Here is a 14,349-nt window from a genome sequence, read left to right on the forward strand (position 1 = left end):
GGAACGGCGTGAAGCAGATTTCTGGTGAGCTGCCTTTGCTGGGTAGCTGCGTGGACACATACATACAAACAGAAAATTGCTGTACTTTTTTATTGTAATAGAAAAAAATCAAAACATCACTTTCTGTCTAAAGATGTTATTAACATTTTAAAAATGGCATGGTGGAACCCCAGCAATACTTGACAGAACAGTAAGTGTGGGCAAAAGGGTTCTGCTCCCCTTCAGGAGTTCAGCTTCCCCGCTCCCCCTTGGTCAATCAGCTGGCTGAAGTTTGCCACCTATATACACTTACATACATTTCTCATTCTAGTTTATGTACCTATGAGTAGGTATGGCTGGGAGGAATGTTGGGTGCACAGACCTGCAATTTACGCGTAACCATCTTTGGAGAAAACGGGTTTCCTAAGAGGCCTACAGGGTACAAGGGTCTCATTACCCAGTAAGATCAAACAAACAGGATCCGCTCCTATAGTTCCTTTGCCACAATACACAGAGTAGGTCCAGAGACAAGGAGACCCTCCGGAGCTCCTTTGAGAGTACCACAGTTACCGCAAACAGAATGTGTCTGAGTGAAATTTTACCCACTGATACTCAAGTAGCAGCATTCTCTCTGCAACAGGGCTGCTCAGGAGGGGAAAAAGCAGACTGCAAAATGCCTGGGGTGAACCTCTTACATCCTGTCGGGAGGCAGGAAAGGAAAAGGCCCTGAAGCAGAAACCAGGCTCAGGACCTCTGAAGTGGACACACTTGTCATGCAACGAAGCATGGGGTAGAGACCGTGGTACTAGAGACCATGGTGCCTGTGCTTCCCTTGCAGAACAGCTGTACCAGCAGTTGGCTGTACCTGAAGTGATAGTTTGCTGAAAGAAACAACCACAGCTGTGCTCCTTGTGGGTACCAAACTAGCATACCCAGATGTTGTGCTGCATTGTATCAGCTTCGGTATACCTGTTCGACTGAGGAAGCTCTAAGATCTCTAACGTGCTATTGTGTTTCGTGGTATAGTCATGTCTGTACTTGGATGAGAGACCGGTTACTCTTCACAAAATAGACATGGAAAGAGTCTGGAGGGGATTACACAGACAACAGAAAAACTATGCTGTGGCTTACCAGAAAACAAACACTTGCCAATGCCTTCTCCAGAAGCACCAAAAGGTGCTGTATGGTAAGTAATTTACTACAGAATGCTCTCTGCATAATGGTTTGATGGTGAAAGACTGAAAACTTTGCATTAAGCTTTTGCATCTGTACTAACTGCTACGGTTGTCTCCTAGTCCAGTCTGCCAAATGAAACACTTAAGAAGTTGATGGCACGAGCAGAGAATGACAGAAGGAAAAAATCACCACTGACAAGAAAACACATTCTGGGCTACAAAGGCCACCTGCACTCAGAGCAGCTACACAACTGCAAAAGGGACTGACAGTACCTGACTTCCACTCGTGTAGTGACTCTACAAGGTGCAGGGCAACAGAGTAACTGACAGAATGACTGAACTGTGGGTTTCTTCCATTTCATCCCCACAAAAATAACAGCATGAGAAACATACTAAACCATATTACTCTGGGAGAAAGATAGCCCAGCAGAGGAAAGACATCTCCTTTAGGTAATACGGGAAGTTTGAGATGCAGGACTGAGCTTGCAGCAATTGTTTGCACAACAAAGCACTGGAACCAAGGGCTATACTTTGCATAGATGCTTTCTTCAGCAGCATCTGGGATGTGCAATCCCCATTTATGGAACACCAGCAATGTTTTGGGGGTTTGCCCAATATCTTTCTTGTGCTCCTCCCTAAGTGTACTTGCTACAGAATTGTTCAGGAAAACAGTGTATATACACACATGAAAAGAAATCAATGTGCCTCATCTTTCCTTCCCCTGATTTTTTTTCCCACTGCAAATAATTGCAAAGCTATAAGAACCTTAAATTAGAAGATGTAGTATTGATACAATCTAACATCAATCTAAGGATAGGACTGCTTCTCCATGCATCCCAATCAACTCAACTGTTCGACAGAAAAGCTTAACTTTACTATTCCTCATTTTCTTTAAATCTGGGGAGACCTACCACTTATTTCTTTCACTTAAGCAGAGCACTCTCTGGGATGTACTTGACTGCTTTGGAGAGGGCAACAATATCAGAGAAAGCTGGAACTCCTACTCTGTCTGCAACTAGATGCTGAAGGCAGAATTGGCCTACCTCTCATTATTGTGCAGCTGCCATGCTATTCCTGCCTCACTGTACAGTAACTCTGGCTCAGTGAGGAAAAAACAGCTCTTGAGCAAAGGTAAAAGTTAACAGGATTCTATCCATCTGCTGACAAGCTTGCTTGAGAGAAAAGGAAGCTTACTTTCACCTAAAATTTGCTCATGAGGTTCTGTTCTTTCAGCTGGTTCTCTGCCTTAACACCTGGATCTCGCCTTATGAGGCTCCTGGTAGTTTTCATTTGCAGCCTCCCACCCACACACAGCTAAGTCCATTGGAAGTTTCAGCTTTGAAAGTGATGCTGACTAGCTCAGCTAGGCCACCCTTTCCACTCAGCTGTGCCATTGCAAATGCTCTAATCAGATGAGTTGAGCTTGTTGCCTGAGCAAATAACACAACGTTAATGAAATATGCGTAAGACTAGTACTGGGACATCTTCACCTCCTAGGCTACAAATACTTCCTTTGTCTTCTTGCTACAGACTTCAGCAAATACCCCCAGAACACAGTCAGTGACAAGAGAAAGAGATGTGAGCCTGCAAGGGATGGCTAGGACATCCCCTTTACTTCAAAATGTGTAACGGGTGCTCGAATGTTCATGGAATGAATTCCCACTTACCAGCACGGGAGTTATTTAGAAAGTGTCAGCCTAACCCAGGCAAGACAGCCTTTATAAATTAGTAGAACACTATTAGAAATTATGGCAATCTTTTTGGTAGCATTGTCTTACATGCACCCTGATAACCCTCTCCCTAGGAAATTTTAAAACTGGTCCTGTAATTTCCATAGAGTTAATTCTGATGGGAAATTATAAAATAGAAATCTGGTAGATTTGTGTTTAAAAAGGAAGAGGCATGGTGAGGCTGGGCACAACGGGTCACTCCTGTTAGCTCTGTCCATTATGTCTGCTGAAGGCATTTCCTCCAGGTGTCTGGATCTGGATGGTGTCCAGGAGGGGCCTTAAAGCTTGTCCAAAAGGTCTGAGAAGGCAAAGAAATAAACATATCAAATAGCTTGCTTGAACAATTTTTCCCATTTACTACTGAAACGGGCTCACTTCCTAGACTGGAATCAAATCAGCATAAATGGAAGTAAAGTTGATGAACAGACTCTCACTTTTCACTGCAAGCAAACTAGATTTAACTTATCATACAGAATTCACTGTTCAATAGCTAAGGATCTTAAGTCTGATTTTATATAAAGGGAATTCCAAGTCCTAACACACCCATGCTGCTAATGTGGTATTAGCGTGTCTGAAACTGGCTTTCAGTAATTCATTCTACTTAAGCATGCGAATGAAATCCCTGTTATGCAACTGCAGTTCTTCATTAAGCACCACATCAGTATTAAAGACTAGAATAGCCCCTAGTCCCCTTATAAGACAGTGATTCAACACACAGAGAATAATGTCTGTTGCAATCTGTAGCACCAAGTTTGTCTTCTGGTATGACTCACTCTGTTACAGACTGACTGAGAGATCTGAGGAAATAAGAGCCCAAGGCAGAAGATGTGTCTCTCAGATGATGTGGTATACCACAGAAATAAGAAATAAGAGAAATAAGACCTAAACAATGGAGCTAAATCACCCTGCTGGGATCCTCACTAGTTCAGAGTACAACAGAAGAGGTTGAGCCTACCTTCATTTCCTCTCTTTCATATTTTTTCCATTCAGTTCTAGCTTTAAAACTACACCAATAACTTTAAAATTACATCTCCCTTGCCTCTTCACGAGGCAAAACTGACATCTCCACTGCAGTTATGGTGCTTAGAGTATTAGACGTGACCTTTGACATATATTGGTTTCCCAAGACAAAAAAAAAACCAACACAAAAAACAGCTACCAAACAAAATAGACACTTGCATCACTTTCAGAAAGTCCCTTTACATGTCTGGTCACATGAGAGGCCCTTACAAAATAACTAATTTAAGATAAAGACAGAAGAACAACCTTCTTTCACACCTTCTCAGTAATGCCAGTGCCAGTTAGCACCTGTCGTACAGTGTTGTAAGCGTTAAAGAAAGCAAACAGCATCTTCTCCTTAATCTCATGCTGGTTCTCACAGAGCCAGCAGAAACTGGTACTGCTGCCTCTGTCAAATATTTAAGCATTAGCATGAAGCAATACACTACAGCGAGAAGCAGAACGTATACTCACGTGGCAAGAACTTCAGATGGAAGGTCAGTGATGTAGGAAGGGATTTTTCTTCCTGTCAGGAACTGTGCCACTTCATTACTGAAGGTGTTGCAGTTATGTTCAAAGATATTATAAGAGTCACTTCTGTGCCACAGGAAAGGAATTGAAACATGAAAAGAGAGACTCAGCAATAAATCTAACAAGAAAAACTTAGACCACTAATGAGGATCATCTCCTTATATCAGCACTTTTCTCCCCTTCCCAACAAAGGGTGCTAAGTCAAGTACGTAAAATACAGACATCAATTCACCTTCAAATTCAATTGAATCAGGGTGGAAAACGACATCACTCTGCATCACTGACTCTATACAATGTTTTTTGAAGGGTAAATGAGGTCAGGTTTCTTCGAGTAAAACCACAGAAGGAATAAGGAAAAAAAAATCACAGGAATTATTGACATTGAAATTTAGCCAGAACACTAAATGCTACCATTTCCTATCCTCTTGAGAAGCTGACAAGACTCTTTAACAACCAAGACCTTGCTTTTACTTATCTGAAAGTTGGCAGTTTTACTAACAACACTTCACCCGTGACTCATGAGACAAAACACTATTTACTGAAATATTTCATACAGTGCCTTCGTTTTCCCTGGTGATCCTCTCAAAAGCATTTTAGGCGTTATTCCATTTTGAGAACAACAACAACAGAACACAAAAATACAACAACAAACCAAACAGTGAAAGACTTCCTGGTAGAATATCCTCCCAGCCTAGCTCAGGGCTGGCACACGAGAGGGTTGCCTAGTTGTACGTATCAGTTCCAGTCTCGTATCTGGAGAGTACTAATACACTAGGCAGAAAGAGTTTTGTGAACGGGATGGGTTTCATAAGACCTTTCTCCCTCTTTCCCTAAAAGTCTTTTTTTTTTTTGGCATTCAGATTTTATAGCAAAAGCTGCTACTTACCGGAACATAGATTCCCCCAAAGAAGACAGATATTCCAGAAAAATTTCTTCTGTGACTTCAGTGTTCCCCAGGTCAACAACCAAGTCTGGGGGGCCAAGCAGCGTTCCTCCCTGTAACAATTAACATCCAGAAAACAACATTAAAGTCAACAGACTGAATTATTTTGGGGTCCGATGAATTGAGCTATGGTTTCTCTAGGCACAGAAGGAGGAACTTTTAGTTTATCAAGCAAGGAGCCCTACTGGCCTTCCCCATTCACCACCCAGAGAATGAGAGGTTATGTGCCGAAAGCTCTAAAATACAGAAAAATTCTGCTTTAGAAGAATGGCCCACCAGTTTCACCTCTCCAATGGCAGAAAGGTTTGTCAAAGCATCATGGAGTGTTTGCTTCTTTAATCTTAAAAAGAGTTCCTTGAGTTGCCAAGTCTGCATGCAAAGACCATCCCCACAAAATCTAACAGTGTCACTGGCATCACATCTGCAGCGTCTGTCTATCCAGGGCATCACTGGTGGGGGCAATCCCCCAACCTGTATTTAGCTGGGCTTGAACCCACTGTCCACATTCTCTTCCTCAGATGCCCAGGGCAACCATGGCAAGCAGACACATCTGGCTGAATTCAGAATTCTCTTCACTTGCTGCTTTTCTAAGTGACACAAGCAAATCTGATCTGTAACCCTACCACAAAACTATCTTGCCAGAAAACTAGGGTTAACTTACAGGTGCACAGCTGGAGATTCCCCCACTGTCGAAGAAGAACTCATCCTTATGGACTATTATGGAGGTATGCCTGCCACAGAGAATAACAAACAGGTGAAACAAAGGAAATATTTAACCTAGCACATTAATCACCAGTAAAGATATGTGGTCAAGGTCATTGCGAAGTCAGTAACTGAAGGAAAAAGTCAATGCGTTTCTGTGAGCAGGAACAGTATCTGCTGAGACAGGAAAACAAATGGAAACAACGATTATCAACCCTACCGTAACACTGTAGGAGGCTGGGAAGGAGGGCTCAGCTAAGTGCCTGAGCATGAACGAACATAGGAAGATAGGGACTTCCACACCAGCGTGAGATCTCCAGCAGCCCCTTTCCGCTAAAGGCTTGAGGGTGAAGTTACAGAGATAGCCGCAGAGCTAGCTCTGTCTCTGCTGACAGAAGTGTCTGACTGGTAGTAACCCACTGAGAATAAGGTTGGGCGATCACTAGAGATGGCTTGAGAGAGACAGAAGGTAGTCGCCTTTTTTTGTTGTTGTTTTAAACTTTCTGAACATGACCTACAGCAAACTAGGAAATGATTTGCAACTGAACATAGCCATGGTTCTTACGTACCAGGAGGCTAGATTCTCTAATACCTTCTTCCCACCTACTCTTCTATTCTCACGTTCAGTCCTGCCTGCAATCAGAAGACAGTGTCTGGGACAAGGACAGTACCCTGAACCCTTGAAAACGGGTACAAGAGAGCACAAAACACAACAATGACTAGAAACGCTGTTCTCATGAGATCCTAGCTTTGATTCCAGAGGTTTAACCAGCACCTGACTGTACGTAATTTTACTGTCAATCTGCATTCAGGAACAGAAAGTGCCTTGGTATCTCTTCAGTGCTAAAGTGTTCTTAAGATCTGCAGCATATATAACCTCATATTGATAATGCTTCCTACGCCACAGGAGTTAACACACATTACGCAAGTTAAATCTAGTCACTTACCAGATGCCTTCCAGCTGTTTCCCTGTATGCAGAAAAAAGAAGATAGTTGTTAGCAATGTATTCTCCAGATTTCAGCCTACCTTCTGTCAATCACAAAGGAACCTCTCCTGTTATTTCACCATGACAGCATCCCCAAAGACGCAACTTTCATCCCAGAGTCACTTCTAAAGAAGCGACATGTCTTTTTTTTTTTCCCCAGCTGAACTACTCTGTCCACACCAGTGCCTTACATTTTCCTCCTGCATGCAGAGCTGGCAATTCCACCCTACCCTGCCAGTGCTTACCTTCCTTGGGCTTTTGCCTACAGACCAAGGAAAGAAACCTTATCCTACAGTTACAGAGTCTTCAGTCAGGGCCAGAATAGTTGAGTTTTGCACTGATTTCACAATCGCAAGTGGTCTGCCAGCACAGAGCACTCAGTTCGCTTTCTCAGTGACTGATCTGACTTGAACCAATTATCTATGGTGATGGTCTCTACAATCAGCTGTCCCATGGCTTCCCCACCTCTTAAAAACTAAGTGAATGTGTGGAGGGGAATTAGTGTTGCAATTTATACAAGTTATAAAATCAAACTGTGTGTTTTGCAGAACACAGCAGCAGCAACGATACACTTCAGGCACAGCTAAACTGATAGCACGACTGCGTTTTAGAGAGAATCCCTTCTGAAATTCTTTTCCAGTTCCCTGACACATCTTTTTCAAGTGTCCTCAGCACACCACCTCACACACCACTGTCCTCTATATCCAGGCAGCACCTCTCCCGAGAACTTTTGTTGCCATAGCCTTGCTTTTAGATGCCAGAATGTGATTTGATCACCTGCAGGTTTCCTACAACTAGACCAAGAACACCGTAGACAGACGACAAAAAAGCCAGCTGAACACGAGAGGCATTGTGACAGTAAGAATTTGTTAAGAAAGTGCTGCTGGGCTAACTGTGGGCCAACAGCCTTTGCTCTGGTTCGTACACCATCTGTTCGCATCAGATGGGCATCAGGCCTCCCAAAGCCCGCTGCAGACCTCAATTCCTGAGTTCTAGGCCACCACGTCCAGGTATTTTTCTCTTCCTTTCAATTTCTCTCCTTTCAACGAAGCTTCAGAGCTCTGGTCTTTTTAAAATAAAGAAATAATAACCAGTTCTATTCAAACACTTGTGACAATAAAACTTTTCTTGGCTATCTTAAGAGCCACCGCCTTGCCAATCCTCCGGTGAGGATAATCCTTCAGGACTTCCAAGAAAGGGACGCCTATGTGTCCAGGTAAGGAACGAACAGTCACTGCTGTAATTTCCTCACTTAAGTTTGACGCAAAACAGGCACAAAAAATAGGTGCCTGCTTCAGATGAGGGTCACACACGAGTGGAGGCAAGGAAAAGCCTGACTGATGTCTGTACAGTCACAACAAAGTGAGCGCACGCGGCCTCGTTGTAGGTGGACTGATCTGTCACTACCGTGGCCCACAGCCAGGCAGCAAGCGTATTCTGTCATCCTGTTGCACAGAAACGTGGGCACGGAGCAGGAGGGAGGCCAAAAGATAGCAGCAGCGATGAGAGAAGCGGAGCAGCGTGTCGCAACATCTCAGGAGGATCTGCTGCCTCTTGAGCACGTCCCACCCCACTAAACTGGATCCTCCGGCCCCTGTCCCACACCTTGCCCATCAGAGCTTTCGCCTCGCATGCTGGAGCTGCCAGAAGGCGGTGATAGCACAGCTCAGCAGCAACAGCAGCTAGGTAGGGCACAGGGCGCTGCCTTCAGCAGCTGGCCTACCACCTTGGCGTTGCACAGGTCATGTTCTCTTTATCTTAAGAAATTAATACATGTTTGTATTTACAATAAATCACCGTTTTCCAAGAGGAAACGGTTTCAAAGGCAGCACAGACTGGAATTGTACCTGCACCCTTGTATGCTAAACACAAAAAGAACGTCTTAGTATTTACTTTCACATGCACACACACTTTTCCAGCAAGCAACAATGAAAGGTTTTCTACGGAGTTGCCAGTTTGCACCTAGATTCTGTGTGCAGGTGGAAGTCACTGCAGACACCGACAACGTCACAGGTGCTACTGGGAGCCTGCTTATCTGGCTACAACACCCACCTTAAAAGATCACTGCAGCAAAAGCTGAACACGCGGGGCTGCTCCAGCAAGACTGCAGCTGGCAGGTTAAGGCAGGCGATCCTGCCCCTCTGTTCAACACCTGAGAGACCTTTTCATGCTCGGTTTTGAATCCCACAATACAAAAGGTACTGGGTTGATGCACTGGGCTGGACAACTCACTGTACGAAGGAGTGGGTGAGAAAACTGGGTCTGCTCAGCCTCAAAAAGAGAAGGCCATGAGTTGTTATTGCTGCCTACAGTTACCTAGTGGGTATAGAGAAAAGGGAGCCTCGGTTCTGGAGATGCTCAGAACTCAACTGCTCAAAGCCCCAAGCAATCTGTTCTCACTGGATCTACCTTGAACAGGACCTCCAGAGACCCCTTTCCACCACTGTGGTTCCCTGATTGCTTGAAGGCAAAAAAAAAAAAGCAAACAGAATTCAGGGAAGGAACTTCACATTAATCTGTGCTCCAGCCGGGGGGCTCCTCCCTGGCTGCTACACCCCAAGTCCACAGTCAACAACAGCAGAGCAGCTCTGGGCTAGCACAGCTCCACAGGGCAGGTCTGTCTGAGGCCAGCTTCTGCCAGGCGCTGCTTTGAATGGAGCTACTGTTTCTGCTTAACCCCTCTAAGACACTAACCAGGCTGGCACCGTGGAAAACATGTGCCAGATCTGCAGTGCTGATGACAACAAGGCACCCATGGTAGCTCTCCGGCCTGTCGCAGACAAAACAAAATCCCCTTCTGCCACTGGTGGGCTGTACTTGGCTAGAGAAACCACTTAGGAACGCAGTGCAAGCCTCCCCAGTGCCAACACAGTTGGGCAGTCCCACAGCTGAGAAAGCTGCTGTTAGGAACCACGGCTGCATCATCCAGAGATAGCCAAGGCCAAGAGCTGCCGGTATGCTGCTGCAGTTTCACCGCCACGCTCCTAAGAAGTGGAAGTAAAGCAGTTAGGACAGCCTGAATAACAAGTTACGCCTTGTATCACGGACAATGCCCAGCAGCAGGCACAAAATACATTGCTCGCAGCCTCTGAAGGTACAACACACACGCCAGCCCTAACCGTACGGCCAAGCAAGGATCTGCACTGCTGTTCCCACAGCCAGTTGCCCAAGGCAAGTTGTATCCAGGCCCGGCAGCGACACTTCCAGTAAACCTGCTGCTGGCAGCATTGCCCAGCTTCACAAATTGAAGGCCAGGCTTGCCAGGGAGCCGCCCCAAATAATCCTCGAACAGGAACGTCCAGATGGGACGGTATTTGTTGAGCACCTGCTGTTCATCCAGGTAAGGCAAGGCAACAACAATAAGATGCAAAGGGAGTTTAAATATTCTGAGAGACTTCTAGTTGTTGAGAAGGAAAGGGTATTGCAAATTTAGCTGAAGGCACTTAATCAAACAACAATTAGTGCACGTGGCCAAGTTACCAGGTATCAGCTGTCCCGCTGTAATTATCTGTGGGCAAGCTCAGCCTGCAGTAAACACGGGGTAATTCAGTTTAATTTCAGCTGCTGCCATTACAAGCTGATGTGAGGCAGATCACTGTTTGTCACAGATGAAGAACACGGGCACGGAAGTTACTGTGCCATAGCTGTGAGATTCCAGGATGATAGCTCCTTCAGCTTTGGAATGGCGATCAATACCCGACCTCTTAAGTCTTTCTTTCACTTGCTTAGGCGCTCATATGGATATTTCCTGAAGATACTCAGCAGAACTCAGGAAGGGATGTCAATTACGCATAGATCTGTGCACTTAAGCATCTCAAAGATTTAAATAGTTGAATGAGGCCAAGTTTCATCTGGCAATTAAACGTGTTTTTTGTTGTTGTTGGCTATTATTTTTGTTTATAACATTCATAGCGCAATTAGCTTTCTTGCTCAAGTACGTACCATAGAAATATGAGAAAAACACAACATTCAAATGCGTTAAAAAATTGCAGGAGCCTCAGCGTAGTTACAGGAACAGGGAGAATGGAATGGATTTGTTTGTTGTGCTGATTCAGGAGACTGCCATCATGAGCACATGAGGGTATTCTGAAAGAAAACAAACCTGAATAATTTTAGAATACAATCAAATCAGATTAATTCCATGCTTGGGTTTATCTGGAAGGCCAAGCAAAAGGAAGATTAGATGCTCACCAGTCTATTTTACGGGCAGAGTCAATTCGTTAATCTTGTGGCCCACGTGATGTCGTTTATTCCTGTGCATTTTAAGCATCAAGTGAAAACAGTTTGCATATTAATCCAAATTATTAGACTGAAGGGCAGAAGAGCTGAGACTTGAAGGAATTATACAAGGAGATGGATGTTTATCCCATTCAGAGCTTGTCGTTTGTCCCTCAGCTCAAGAACAACTTTTTAAAATGGAAAATTAGCCTAATTAGTCAAACACTTTCTCCTACATGATATCCAGGGTATTCAACTGAAGGAAAAGACTAAGAGAGGGAGGAGGGTGCTTCATTTCCCTTCTCCTCGAGGTGCCTGGAGAGACCAAGCAGGGAAGACTGTGGGAGGGAACTGCCCTTGATTTTCATGAAATCCCTAGCAAGTGTTTTGGAGCAAAGCTGATTGGATCTCACAGCAGAGCAATTCGATGCTTTTTAGAAAGTGTGGAGGTGAGGTAGAGTAGTGTGCTGGGGCTAGGAAAAAGGAACAAAGCACAAGGTGCTTTCTTTTGGCAGTTATCTTTCACTCTAACTCTTTCTGGGCTGTTAGGTCCTTACAGCTAAACGCACTACTGCCAGCCAACTCACCCTTAATTCGATCGCAGTGAGCCAAAGCTGCTGCAGTAAACCGAGGTCCTGCCCATTCTGTGAGTCACGTGGGCAATAGCCTCCGTTACAGGACAGGAGAACTTAAAGAGCTGCAAGAGATTTTTCTTTAAGCCCACGATGCAATGGGATTTTAATCTTCCTTAAAGATTTCTCTCAATATCATCTTCAAACTCAGAACAATTCAGCTTGCAGTGCTGTTATCCTCCCTGTTATCCACCTCCCACGGAATCAGGTGCATTCCATTTTCTGTTCTGCAAACAAATCTCATTTCCTTCAAGCTAACATTTATTATTATTAGATCACGTAGCTGGACAGACAAACGTGGTCTCACAGACTGAATGAAGGAGAGCAGACAGTACCTGCAGAGAAGGTAGAGCAACAGCACACAGAAGTTAAATGTGCCACACCTGATATCAGAGCCAATCGAACTTTAGTGTTTGGTCACTTAGAACAGAAATATTCACCAAAAAGTTGCAGGAAACTCACAGAAGAGTAACAGAACAAAAACAGTCTGGGTAAAAATGAATAGACTTGCCAAGAGAGGTGAAGATGTGCCCAAGGGGCATGAATAAGTCACTCCAAAACCTGCAACAAACAATGCTGCGTGGCTCTGCTGCTCGGGTACATCACTCAGCCACAATGGAGAGACCTGATCTTGAACGGGTCAGGATAAACCGATCCTCGAATGCTGCACGGACATAATACATAATACCTCTGGATCCCATTAGCACAGCTAAAGGCATCATGTGGTGATGCTCCCGCAGCAGCCAGCCCCGTGAGGAGGAATTCAGCCCCTGTTTGACAGAGGGATCAGTTACAGAGTCACAGACCGGTTTGGGTTGGAAGGGACCTCAAAGATCCCCTAATTCCACCCCCCTGCCATAGGCAGGGACACCTCCCACCAGAGCAGGCTGCCCAAAGCCCCATCCAGCCTGGCCTTGAGCACCTCCAGGGATGGGGCATCCACAGCTGCTCTGGGCAACCTGTGCCAGGGCCTTACCATCCTTATAATGAAGAATTTTTCCCTTACATCTAACCTAAACCTACGCTCTTTTAGTTTAACGCAATTCCCCTTGTCCTATCCCTATACTCCCTGACAGAGCCCCTCCCCAGCTTTCCCGTAGGCCCCTTTGGGTACAGGAAAGCCGCTGTAAGGTCTCCCCAGAGCCTTCTCTTCTCCAGATCACGCTTGTTTCTTCTCTCTAAAGCACGGGTATTTCAATATAGGCAACGTTACAGAATTATCGCTCAAAGCAATAGCGTTTCAGTCAGATGTGGTATCCACGGAAAGAATACCGTAAGTAGACTTGACAATTGTTTGGCACCAAGTAACCCAATAAATCCTTTTCAGTGTCTGACTTTCCCCGATAACGCACAGCTTATGAACGGATGAAAGAGGAGGGGAAACAGCTACCGGCCGCCTGCAAGTTAACGCATAGAGAAGGAGCAACAGTTTCAGAAGCCAAACGGGAATGAAACAGTTGGGTGCAGGAGGCGAGACGAGCGCTCCCTCCATCACTTTGCTCTTCGGGAGGTTTCTAAAAGCAACCCGGAGGTACGACAGACCTGGGCGAAAACGCGCAGGAGACATTTAACTGGGAGGGGGGAAAAAAAAGGGGCGAGGGACCAACCTACGCCGTGTGCCACGGGTAACGCAGCCGGCGCCCTGCCGCTGCCTCGTCACTGTGACCAAGCAGGCCTCGCTGGCCCCGTGCCACCGCCGCCGAGCTGCGTCCCGCGGGGCCGCGAGGGATCCACCGGGGTCCCGAAGCGTCGCCTCCCGGTACCGGGCCTCCCAGAAACGCGGCACCGAAACACCGCGGGAGGCACCCGACCCACGAGCGGGCACCGCGCGTTTACTGACACGCAGGAATCTGCGGGATGCCGGCACCCGCGGCGGGCAGCGAGGGAGCCCAGAGCCGCCGCTTGACCCCCGGCACGGCACGGCCAGGGCCGCCCCATTCCGGTGCGGACCCGCGCCCGGACCCCCGGAGCCGGTGCTGTTAAAGGCTCCCGGCGCTGCTCCCCCCGTCCCCAAGCCAGCCGCAGCCGGACAGCCCCGGATCTCCCGGAACCGGCAGCCGGTCCTCGCCCCCCGGCCCCGTCCCCGCTCCCCCTTCCCCTCCCCGCCGGCGCCGCGCTTACCGAGCATCAACGGGCTGAGGCGGCGGGCCATGCCCTTGGACAGGTCGTACACGTAGAGCTGCACCGGGTGCAGCGCCGGCGGCTCCTCCATGGGGCCGCGCGGTGCCGGCAGCCGCCCGCCGCAACGGGGCTTGGGGGGGGGGGGGCGGACGCGAACCGGCGGCGGGGGCACGGGAGGCGGCGGCGGCGGGGCGCTGCGGGGTGCGCATGCGCGGCACGCAGGGCCCGGCGGCGGCACCGCGCCGTTATGCAGCGCGGCCGTTCCGCCCCCGGGGCGTGGCCACGGGCGGGTGGGCGGGGTTTCGCGGGGTATTCCCTCTTCTCATTGGGCAG

General features: G+C 46.9%; 1 protein-coding gene across 1 annotated transcript; it reads right to left on the reverse strand.

The window, feature by feature from the left end:
* Positions 1-76: 76 nt before the first annotated feature.
* Positions 77-14,164, reverse strand: DESI1 (desumoylating isopeptidase 1). The gene is made up of 6 exons (XM_048078795.2): positions 14,017-14,164; positions 7,007-7,028; positions 6,019-6,088; positions 5,301-5,410; positions 4,358-4,480; positions 77-3,182 (listed from the first exon to the last, which is right to left on the reverse strand). Exons 1-6 carry the CDS (start codon positions 14,105-14,107, stop codon positions 3,089-3,091), a joined length of 510 nt encoding a protein of 169 aa, XP_047934752.1. The 5' UTR covers positions 14,108-14,164; the 3' UTR covers positions 77-3,088.
* Between the last annotated feature and the right edge of the window lie 185 nt (positions 14,165-14,349).

The sequence above is a fragment of the Anser cygnoides genome, chromosome 1, assembly GCF_040182565.1.
Source record: "Anser cygnoides isolate HZ-2024a breed goose chromosome 1, Taihu_goose_T2T_genome, whole genome shotgun sequence".
Classification (NCBI taxonomy): Eukaryota; Metazoa; Chordata; class Aves; order Anseriformes; family Anatidae; genus Anser; species Anser cygnoides.